This window comes from Amblyraja radiata, chromosome 2 (genome assembly GCF_010909765.2).
Source record: "Amblyraja radiata isolate CabotCenter1 chromosome 2, sAmbRad1.1.pri, whole genome shotgun sequence".
Classification (NCBI taxonomy): domain Eukaryota; kingdom Metazoa; phylum Chordata; class Chondrichthyes; order Rajiformes; family Rajidae; genus Amblyraja; species Amblyraja radiata.
In genome coordinates this window covers 83,904,256-83,916,474 of record NC_045957.1, presented here as the reverse complement: position 1 = coordinate 83,916,474, position 12,219 = coordinate 83,904,256, and the positions used below count along the sequence as shown (strand labels likewise).

The 12,219-nt window shown below is 43.4% G+C and overlaps 1 protein-coding gene across 1 annotated transcript in view; it reads left to right on the top strand.

Annotated features, from left to right (window-relative positions):
- The window catches only part of LOC116991151 (MARVEL domain-containing protein 3-like), a 49,427-nt gene that overhangs the window by 7,482 nt on the left and 29,726 nt on the right, over window positions 1-12,219 (top strand). Inside the window, exon 2 of the mRNA XM_033049525.1 lies at window positions 10,447-10,666. Within this exon, the coding sequence (XP_032905416.1) occupies window positions 10,485-10,666 (182 nt within the window). The 5' untranslated portion in view covers window positions 10,447-10,484. The remainder of the gene's footprint in view (window positions 1-10,446; window positions 10,667-12,219) is intronic.

Sequence of the window (12,219 nt, the reverse complement as noted above, 5' to 3'; positions counted from 1 at the left end):
ACTGCTTCTGGTTTTAAAGGATATTGGGGAACTGCAGGGAGGCGGACATCCGGCTTAAGCGTGATCATTACAGGTACACAATAAGTCAGTCCTACCTCATGCGGTGATGTCGCCCAAATCTGATGTTTGTCCATGTCGTTTGCTGTTGGCTGACGGCGGCTGATAACTCCTTCAACGATCTGGTTCTCTTGCCAATATTCCAACGTTCCCTGAGAAAAATATTGCTCACCCAGTATGTTACTTGCTTGGTTGCATAACTTGTAGGTGAGGTACCCCAGCTCTTTTGCTGAGTGGTCTGCCCTCACTGAGGTGGTTACATGAGGTGCCACTAGAAAAGCATTCTGTTTCCACAACCCTTCCTCCACTTGCACGATCAAGGCAGTGCCAGGTTCGCCTGACACTGTTCCTATCAAGCGGACCCTAGTCGCTTCCCCTATCAGTGAACTAAAATAATCTTCCATTTCCGGATTGCAACCCGTAGGATCATAACATAAGGTCACATGTGGATTGGGTGTATTTCTAAAGACTGGTGCTGACTAAAGATCAATAGCCCACCATTGAGGTGTTGGGAAGTGTGTGTGCATCATCTTCTGGGTCTGGAGGTGAATCCCCTCGTCAGTGCAGATAATTCCCGCATTTAATCCTATCAATAGGTCTCTGCCTGCAAGGTTGCAGCCAAGAAATGGTGTAACGGAAAAAGGGAGGGTACATTGTTCCTGTCCATAGGTTACAGTCAGAGGCTGAGTTAGTGGGTAACACCGTACTTTCCCGTCCAATCCTGATAATCGTGTTACATGGTCTGACATGGGAACTCCAAGAGATGCCGCAAGCTCCTGATTCAGGGTAGATGAGGTTGCTCCTGTATCAATCAAAAACGGAACTCTGGTGTCCCCCAGCATCATGTTTACTATGGGTTCTTCATCGGGGTTGGCGATTAATGGGAATAGATGCTGGACAGGGAAGCGGGTGGGTCATTGGGAAAACGGGTTGTTGGTAGAGTACGGAGCCTGTCTTCCCCGTACTTCCCCGTAGTCACCAGAGGGACATTCCCTTTTCCAATGCCCTCGTCCCCCACACTGAAAACAGCTTCCTCCAGTTCCCCTCTCACCACGTGATCTTCCCTGCCCTGGGTGGTTTTGATTTTGTCTTCCCTGGAATTCTCCCCATCATGGTCTATCCCATTGTGGTCTGGGTGGAAAACCCCTTCCTCTACCAGGGCGCATCCCGTTCCCAGGTCTCATAGCCAGAGCGTGGTAGGATTCCTCAGCTGCTGGATCCCACATATAATATTCAGTTTTTATTCTGGGTGCACTGGTGGCAGCCGTGTTTCCAGCACCGTCAGCCCAAAAGGCAGCTACTGCATGTCTCATCTGGGTTATGTCGTTGTCTGACCAGTTTAAGTCTGTTTTAATCATTGACTGTACTTTAAGAGGGAGACAACTCATTAACATAGCATTAAAAGCTGGGGACCTATTGCCCGCATTGTATACAGAGTCTCCTGCAAAGGTCCCATAGATACTAGTGAAACGATCCAGATACGACTGGGGGTCTTCCTTTGGCCCGGGCTTACAATCGAGGACCACCGACATGTTAATTGGCTTCTTCAAACATTCAAACAGATGGGTCATCAAACAATCTACACAAACTGACTCGTCTGCATGTGCCTGCACGGCTTTTAGTGCCTGCCAAGTCTGATGTGTCATAACATCCTTCCACTTCTGTCGTTCGGCCGCTGACAAAAGTGACAAGGTCATGGACCAAATATCACGGTCTGTAGCCTGATAATATTCTACCGTACTGCGGAGGTATTCTACAAATTCCTTCGGGGTCTTATGGCGGTCTGGGGCTTTATCCCGTATCATACATTGCTTGTGTGGTCTCCACGGTGCGTATATTTGCATGGTATCGGCTTGATGAGCGTCACCCACCCTAGGGTTTGGCACCGCTCTCATAGGGAGGTTCTGTGCAGTCCTAGGGTTTGTTTTTACTCGCTCCCCAACTGATACCACCGTGTTAATCGCTTCATCTTGGACACTGTCCGTCAGCTCACTCATGTCTTCCTTTAGTATTTCACCGTAGCTTTGTACGGTCGGAACTTCGGGGTATATAGATATTACTGACGGAGCTGCCAAGGGTAAGGATGCCATTGCTACTGGTAGGACGTAGGGAGGTGGACGTCTCCCAGGATTATCTAACTCCTCATCTTCACTACCAAACAGGGTCGTCGTGCCAGACATGAAGTCTCCTCCAGAGGATTTACCAGTACTGGGTTTATTTTTACTAACCATCACCTGTTTATCACCTCCCTGTTTATCACCTCCCGCCTATCTCTCAATTATTTTCTCTTGTTCCTCCGCCCACTGGCATTCTAGTTGCAATACTTTCCATCCTTTCATAGTGCCATCCTTATTTCGTAACTCTATCCCTTGTTTACACGCAGTATCCATCCAACTTCGATCTCTACTCTCCTCATGCTTCTTTTCTGCTTCTGCTTTCCACGTCTTAATTCCCTTCTTCCATTTCTTTCCTGCCTTCCTTTCCCATATCAACATCTCTGCTTTTTTAATTGTCTCGACATTCCATGTGCCCCCTACTGGCCAGGCTTCATCTCCCAACCGTTTGGTCAACTTATAACTTAACATTCTAAACTTCTTATTATACTTAGGATTGAAATAACACATATGTTGGACGGGGGTTCCCCCCTCGCTGTTATCCAAAGCATTCCCCATGGATAGATAGAGAAAAAGAGAGAGTAAAAAAGAGAAAACAAACTGCTTAATTCCGAATCGTCCCAAATATATCAACCAGGCCGACTCGCTACCCGAGACCCCAGTTTCTCAATTCGGCTGACCTGTTTTTTAACTCTTTAATATAGGACCCAAGTGTCTCAACGAAGCCGACTCGCTAACCGAGACCCCCGTTTCTCAACCTGGCAGACCTAAAATAAGCCCCAGATGTCTCAACGAAGCAGACCCGCGAACCGGGACCCCCGTTTCTCAACCTGGCAGACTCCGTACTCTTTAATATATAACGCCACTTATTTCTCAATCCGACAACCCTTCGGATGTCTCAATAAGCCAGACGCACATCTCAATCCCCGTATCTCAACCCGACAAATCACGGATATCTCAACGAGGCTGATGAGCCCTTAGTAGAGAGAGAGAAAAAGAGAAAACAAAGAGAGATAGACAGAGAGAGAGAATGAGAAACCACTCACGTCCTTCTTAACAATATACACAAGCCCTTCTTAAAAAATACCTGCACAATTCTGTCTTAAAAATACATACACAATCCCTGCTTAAAAAAAACCTATAAAGCCCAACTGGTCTTACCTTGGTCTGTTTCTAAGAACCTCGGCAGAGAACCTGGATCAACCTCTGATGAAGGATCACAGACGTTCCCGGGAGTTTCTAGGGAGTCGGTCGTACAAGGGGGCCGATAGAGCTCAGTTATCTCCCTTCCAATCCTGGCAACCTCTGCAACCTCTTGCACAGTCAGCCGTTGATGTGGTCCCAGCGAGGCCATCGGCCGATAGAAGGGAGCGAGAATTCCAGCTAAGTGACCAATAAAGACACTCGACTGTCCTCGGTCCCCTTCTCTGAACAACAGAATTACATCGCATTATATAGTGTTTCTTTGTCACCTTAGCACATTCCACAGACATTAGTCATGGTCAGAGGTACAGGAAAAGGCATCACATCAAAGGCCCTTTGTTTACATGGTACAAGATGTACTAAAACCATTGGCCATTTGTTTTTAGTTCATTTTATCTTCAAAGAGATCATCCTAGCTATTTCTTTCTCTGTCACTTCCTCACTTGGGAGACAATGTTATGGTATTTATTATCCCACACACTGCAACCTGAGGCAAGCCTAATTTGACACTAAATATAAGCTATAAGCTAGCCCAGAAACCTATTTTAATTTTTTCTTATTTTTGTAACTTTATTCGGCTTCATCAAGCATTGAACCTAGAGGTTAGGAGGTTATGTTACAGTTGTAGAAGATGTTGGTGAGGCCACATTTAGAATATTGTGTTGAGTTTTGGTCACCATGTTATAGGAAAATGTTCTTAGGCTGGAAAGGGTGGAGAGAAAATTTACAAGGATGTTGCCAGGACACAAGGGCCTAAGCTACAGGGAGAGGTTGAGCAGTGTAGGACTTTATTTCTTGGAGCGCAGGAGGACGAGGGGTAATTTATAGATGTATAGTGCTGTGAACACTATTTGCAAAGGTAGACAAAAGTGCTGGAGAAACTCAGCGGGTGCAGCAGCATCTATGGAGCGAAGGAAATAGGCAACGTTTCGGGCCGAAACCCTTCTTCAGGCCAAAGATACTAGAGGAGCAAGATAGACAACTCCTACGAAATCCAATGGACTGACGTGTAGTATGCAACCGAACGTCACTTCCGCCATTTTAGGAATAAGACCCCGATCCCTGTTATGCCTCTCGCAGTTTAATCCACGTCAGTCCATTGGATTTTGCAGTTTATCTTTGTCTATTTCAGCCTTCTATGATAGACCATTATGTTGTGGGGGAACGGTATGTGTGTGTTTCTGTGTGTGAGAGGCGAGATAGAGATAATATATTTCAAAGTTCCTCATGGATCAGAAGCAACTTTGATTTAAAGCAACTCATGATGTACATGAGCCATTCTCATGATGTACATAAGCCATAAAGGCAATTATATTTGCCTTTATTTTTTTGCCTATAAGATATAAGGAACATAAGCCATAAGCCAATATATTTGCCTATATTTATATATTATAAACACGTATATATATTATATGTATGATACACACATATATACACATGTGATATTGATGTATATAATTATATAACACGCATACATATTTCTCTAGTTTCTTTTATATATATATATATATATATATATATTTTTTTAAATATATATATAAACACATATATTCATTATATATATCACACATATATACGCATCATATATATATATATATGATGTGTATATATGTGTGATATATATGTATATAAATATATAACACACACATATGTATATTTCTCTAGTTTCTTGTGATCTCTAATTTTGTTGAACATTTTTTCTTTCATTCAACCTCTCTCTCTGAAATCCTAATATTGTGAATAAAATATAAATGAACACATGCCAAGATATTTTTTCATTCTATATTAGTGTAAAGAAATATACATACCTACATTGATGCAGAAGTGCGAGCTTTAGACATGAATACTGCGCATTGCTACCATAATTTAGTTTTTAATTTAACATATATTTGAGGAAAATCTAACATATATTTGAGGGAAATGAGTTACTGTATTTCTCGGCAGTGAAGACGCACCACCATTTGTGTTGCTAAATTTTGAAAAAAGGATGGCGGGACAGGATCGAGGGTTTGGTTTAGTCCAGGGGTCCGCAGCCTTTTTTGCATAGGGGCCAGTACCCTCCGGGGCTAGCTGCAGTTCCCAGGTCACCTGCGAGTCCCGGGTCTAGCTGCGGTTCCGCTGTCCCAGCGGTCGCTCACAGCCACCCGAGCTACTGAGTTTTTAAATGTGAATATCTCATAACTAAACATTTATGGGTTAGCAGTATATTGCATCAATCCACTCAATTTTATAATAATTATACATCAAAATTCATAAAAAAGCATAACACTTTTTATTTCTGTCATTTATGGTAAGATTTACATAATTTATTGTTTTGTGTGTTTTTGATACAAATACATCGATAGATTCTCCTGAACACATCATCAGTGATGTAACCTACGGTCATTGAGTGTTTCGGGTCTTTCAACATCAGACACCCTCGCCCAGGCGACCCAGCCGTGGTTGATCAGACCACGACTTGTGTTCAGGTGGCATTCACTCCTCCCCATGGACCTCCTCTCCTGATCCAGAGCCATCTCAAGACCTTCTCCGCTGCCTCTGTGGTGTTCTTGATGGCTCTTCTCCTCGCCACTCTGTTGATGCCCAGTGCACTCAAGGCTTTGTAGAGAGATTGCCCTGCAAAACCTCTGCAACCAACCTCGATGGGCATATACCTTGACTTCCAGCCCTGCTTACGGCAGTCTATGTCCAGCTCTTCATACTTCGTCATCTTCCTCTCATGGGCCTCCTCCAGACGGTCCTCCCACGGCACTGTCAGTTCCAATAAGACGATGTTTTTGGCCGCCTCTGAGACCAGGAGGATATCTGGCCTCAGGGTGGTCGTGGCAATGTGCTGTGGGAACTTCACCAGGTCTACGGAAAGCTGCCAGTCCTGTGCAGCCGCCAGGATTCCTGAAGGATTCCTGGCTGCTGTGGTTCTTGGCAGCTGCACTCTGGCCTTCACGAAGGTGATCATCTGGGTGGTGGGGCGTGCTCGTCTGCAGCAGCTGATTCTCATGCTGATGGCTTCTGTAATGGGTTTAAGAACCTGATCGTGACGCCATGTGTACCAGCCCTGCCCAAGAGCCTTTGGGCAACAGCTCAGGGTGTGTTCCAGCGTCCCCTTGCCTGAGCATTGCGGGCAATCTGGAGATTCCGCCCAGATGAAGAGGTTCGATGGGCTGGGCAGGACATTACACACTGCCTTTATGTGTGAGATATACAGGGTGTTCAGAACAAAGACGGCAGTTCTTTGACAAGTACTCCGTAGTTCGGTGTCGGAGATCTTGTCAACGAGTATTCTGGACCCACTGTCGACATCTGAAATTACAGTAAAATATCATATAGAATTAACATAAGAACAAATCTGATTATAACTACATAACTGCAGAATGGATGATATGTCACTTAAATGCAATTGTTTTCAGCGGTGGGGAGAGACATGTATATTGAAGATGCATTTTTCCTCTAATAGGTCAATTTATCTTAAATGTAGAAGAGCTTCCAAAACCATGCATGCCTTACAACACGAACAAAACCAAAAATGTACAGCAGTGTAAAAATTGATACCTTTATTATTGTTTAAGAAGGAACTGCAGATGCTGGAATATCGAAGGTAGACAAAAGTGTTTGAGAAATTCTCCAGCATATTTGTCTATCTTTATTATTGTGGTAAGTCTAGATCTATAAAAGAGGACTTTCTAATAACTTGCTCATGTACCAAAAAATGTCTTATATATTGTCGGGATCATAAGAATAGAATTGTATATGTTACAGTCATTATACATTGGGAAGGAAATTAAGGCTTTAATGTGTGCTCCTCGTGGCATGTCGTTGTTCCCTATAACACCATTTATCATGCATTTTAAACACCATTGATCCATGTACATTGTGTATATTTAATACCATTTATCATGTATTTTAAACACCACTGATCCGTGTACGTTGTGTATATTTAACACCATTTATCCTGTATTTTAAACACTATTTCAAACCGGCTTAAATACAAGCCGATTCGGGAACTCCGCGGCTTGGAGGTCCTAAATCGGCCGCCTCCTACCGGAGACCAGGGCTTCATGATGTTATAGGCCGCAGGCCGGCGGTCAGAGCTCTTCTCCGGCGAGGAATCCCAGACTCCGCGAGGGAAAGTGCATGCTGACCCCGCGACTAGAAGCTCCGCACACCGCGGCTTCAGAGTGTTATAGTCCGCGGGCCAGCGATCAGAGGAATTCTTCTGGCGACCCCGGGCTCCACGATCTGAGCTGGAGGAAGAGATCGGGCAGGCCACACGACAGAAAGTTATAATTGTTTTCTTACCTTTCGTCTTTAGTAGGGAACCTGAAGACAGACTGCTATATAGTGCTCGAATCGCTTACATTGGCGATTCGAACACTATAGCAGAACGGCTCGCTGCGCGTGTAGATGTGGACACCATGACAGAAGCCCATTCAAAAAAACCCTCATATATTTAATTCCCAAAATGGCGTGAAAAAATTACCCATGAGCCCATGACCAACTACGGCTTTTTCATCGCGGTCTATCTTGCTCCTCTAATATCTTTGCTTCAGACTGATGTAGGATGGGGGGGGGGGGCGGGGAGAAGAAAGGAGAAAGGAAGAGGAGGAGCCAGAGGGCTGATGGAGAGCTGAGAAGGGGAGGAGACAGCAAGGGCTACCGGAAATTGGAGAAGTCAATGTTCATGCCGCTAGGGTGCAAACTGCCCAAGTGCTGCTCAATATGAGGTGCTGCTCCTCCAATTTCTGGTGGTGCTCACTCTGGCCATGGAGGAGGCCCAGGACAGAAAGGTCGGATTCGGAATGGGAGGGGGAGTTGAAGTGCTGAGCCACAGGGAGATCAGGTTGGTTATTGCGGACCGAGTGGAGGTGTTCGGCGAAACGATCGCCAAGCCTACGTTTGGTCTCACCGATGTAGATCAGCTGACATCTAGAGCAGCGGATGCAATAGATGAGGTTGGAGGAGGTGCAGGTGAACCTCTGTCGTACCTGGAACGACTGCTTGGGTCCTTGAATGGAGTCGAGGGGGGAGGTAAAGCGACAAGTGTAGCATCTCTTGCGGTTGCAAGGGAAAGTGCCCGGGGAGGGGGGGGTGCGGGAGGGAAGGGAAGAATTGACCACGGAGTTACGGAGGGAGCGGTCTTTGCAGAAAGCAGACGGGGGGGGGGGGAGATGGGAAGATGTGGCGTGTTGTGGGGTCATGTTGGAGGTGGCGAAAATGACGGAGGACTATTTGTTGTATGTGATGGCTAGTGGGGTGAAAGGTGAGGACTAGGGGGACTCTGCCCTTGTTGCGAGTGGGGGGATGGGGAGAGAGAGCAGTGTTACGGGGTAGTGAAGAGACCCTAGTGAGAACCTCATCTATAGTAGGGGAGGGGAACCCTCATGGGAAGAATGAGGACATTTCCGATGCCCTGGTGTGGAACACCTCATCCTGGGAACAGATGCGGCGTAGACGGAGGAATTGGGAGTAGGGGATGGAGTCCTTACAGGAAGCAGGGTGGGAAGAAGTGTAGTCTAGATAGCCATGGGAGTCAGTGCGTTTATAGTGGATGTCGGGCAGAAGTCTATCACCTGCGATGGAGATAGTGAGGTCAATTTTGATATCTTTTTTTGATATCTTTTATTTCGAACGATTAAAAAAAAAGAAGAAAAGAAAAGATGAAAATGAATAAATAAAAAGAAAATTATATATATACATATATATATACATAAATACATACATATACATGTACATATATACATACATACATATACACATATACACACATACACATATACATAACATATATGTACATACATAAATTAAAAAATCAAAAGCCAATTTCAACATAATACACATTAGACTTGTTCGAAAAGGGATAGGAAGCCTATGGTTGTCAAGTCCTACCCCCATTCTTCACCATTAACAAATGCAAAATTCAATAAAATAAACCAAATAGACAATTCAAATAAAACTACTCCAATCAAGCTATTAAGAAAAAAAGAACAAAAAAAGAAAAGAACAAAAAGAACAAGCACCATTAACATCTGTGAGATTTACATTCTCCTTCCTCATTACTGTACTTTTCAAAGATATATCTTTTGTACATTTTTTTAAATTGCATTATATTCATACTTTGTTTAATCGTTTCGTCAAGACCATTCCACAAAACCACCCCACAAATGGAAATACACATACTTTTTAAATTGGTCCGAGCATAATGCTGTTTCAAGTTTAGTTTCCCTCTAAAGTTATAACCCCCCTCTCTGTCTTTGAACAGTTTTTGTATGTTTACAGGTAGCAGTTTATTTTTTGCTTTATAAATTATTTGTGCAGTCTTAAATTCTACCAGATCCTTAATCTTTAAGGTGTGTAATTTTAAATACAGTATATTGGTGTGTTCATGATATCCTACATTGTTTACTATACGAATAGCTCTTTATTGTAGTGTGCTTAGTGATTGTAAGGTGGTTTTGTAGGTGTTGCCCCATACTTCCACACAGTAATTTAAATACGGTAACACAAGTGAGCTGTACAGAATATACAGTGCTCTTTCATTCAAAACATGCCTTGCTTTCCCCATCACTCCAATACTCCGTGCTACTTTTGCTCTCACATGTTTTATATGGGGTTTCCAGCAGATTTTGTGATCAAGAATCACACCCAGAAATTTATTTTCATACATTCTTTCTATTTCAACATTATTTATCATTACTTATCATTACTGTCAAGAAATTGTAGGGAAGTGTCAGAAATGGTTCAGGTGTATTTGAGTGCCGGATGGAAGTTAGTGGCGAAGTTGATGAAGTCAGTGAGTTGTGTGTGGGTGCAGGAGGTAGCACCAATGCAATCGTCGATGTAGCGGATGTAGAGGTCGGGGATGAGGCCCTGGTACGTCTCGAACAAGGATTGTTCGACGTACCCTACAAAGAGGCAGGCATAGCTAGGGCCCATGCCAAAATGTTCTTGCATTAATATGTTGGCGTACCAGAAATATTTTATTATAGTCATTCTATACTGAATACTAAAATACTTCAGATCATATATTGAAGTAGGGATCTCACACAGTTCCTGACATTTATATTTTCAAATACAGATCCGATTTGTAGAGCTGAAAACAAATGAAGCTGCAAAATGTCTAGTAAAGTTCCAAGACATTCTGATGGAAGCCGGTCTACTAATAGACCACATCGAGAACGAAGACCGAGAGACCGCCCAACTACTGAAAGTAACCATTCTGGCAGGCGTCGCATGGAAGACCGCAGAGACCATAACACAACCCAACCTTCAAGAGAACCATACCCTCCTAGTGAAAGGTTCCATTATTTTTTATCATGCAATACAATAGTTTTTGTAATAAGCAAATAAATTAAATTAAACATTAAACAAATAAATTAAACTGTGAGAATTCACAGCCATTTTTTAGATCAGCTGAAGTAAATAAAATTAGTTTGGTTCAGATTCCATGCAATTGTGCTTTTATATAAACTAAATAGATCTGTAAATGTATTTCTTTCTTGCCCTTGACATGCAGATTGTATTTTTTCATTGAATAAATAAGTAGAATTTGATAATGTTCTGCATGGGAGGCTGCACTGGAAGGTTAGATCGTATGGAATCCAGGAAGAGCTAGCTGACTGGATGGAGAATTGATTTAATGGAAGAAAGCAGAGGGTGATGGCAGAAGGTTGTTTATCGGACTAGAGGTCTCTGACTAGTGGTATAACTCGGGGATCGGTGCTGGGTCCTTTGCTATTTGTGATTTATATGAATTTGTATGAGAATGTGTAAGACATGATTAGTAAGTTTGCAGATGGCATTGTAGTTAGCGAAGACTGTTACCAAAAATTGCAGTAGGATCTTGATCTGGTGAGCTGAGGGATGGTTAATGGAGCTTAATGCAGATGTGCAGTGTTGAATTTTGGGAAGTTAAACCAGGGCAGGACCTTCACAGAGGCCTGGAGAGTGCTGTAGAGCAGAAGGATCTAGGAATTCCTTGAAAGTGGCGTCTAGTAGATAGGATGGTCGAGAAGAATTTTGGCACTTTGGCCTTAATCAGTCAGGATACTGAGTAGAGAAGTTAGGATGTTATGTTATTGTTGTAGAAGACATTGGTGAGGCCACAATTGGAGCACTGTGTTCAGTTTTGGTCACCCTGTTTATAGGAAAGATGTTAAGCTGGAAAGGTTGCCGAGAAAATTTTGGAGGATGTTGCCAGGAATCGAGGGCCTGAGCTATAGGGAGATGTTTAGCAGGCTAGGAATTTATTCATCGGAATGCAGGAGGTTGAGGAGTGAGCTATAGAAATGTACAAGATCATGAGGGGAATAGAGCCATACAGAGTGGAAAAGGGCCCTTTGGCCCAACCTGCCCCGGCCGACCAACATGCCCCATATTCACTAGTCCGACCTGCCTATGTTTGGCCCATATACTTTAAACCTATCTTAAATATGTACCTGTCCAAATGTTTTTTAAACATTGTGATAAGATAGTGTAAATACACTGAGCCTTTTACCCAGAGTAGGGGAATCGAGAACCATACGTCAAATGTTAGAGGGGAAAGATTTAATAGGAACCCGAGCGGCAATCTTTTCACACAAAAGGTTATAGGCATATGGAAAGAGCTGCCATAGGAGGTAGCTGAGGCAGGTACTATCACATTTTAAATACAATTGGTCAGGTACATGGATAGGGAATGTTTAGAAGGATGCAGGCAGGTGTGACTATGTAGATGGAGCATCTTGGTCGGCATGAGCAAGTTAGGCCGAAGGGCCTGTTTCTGTACTTTAATACTCTGACTCTAGAAATATAAACTTGCATGCTGTGGTGAAAGTCTGCAGGTTGTGAAAGTCTGCTACAGTGATTGAGA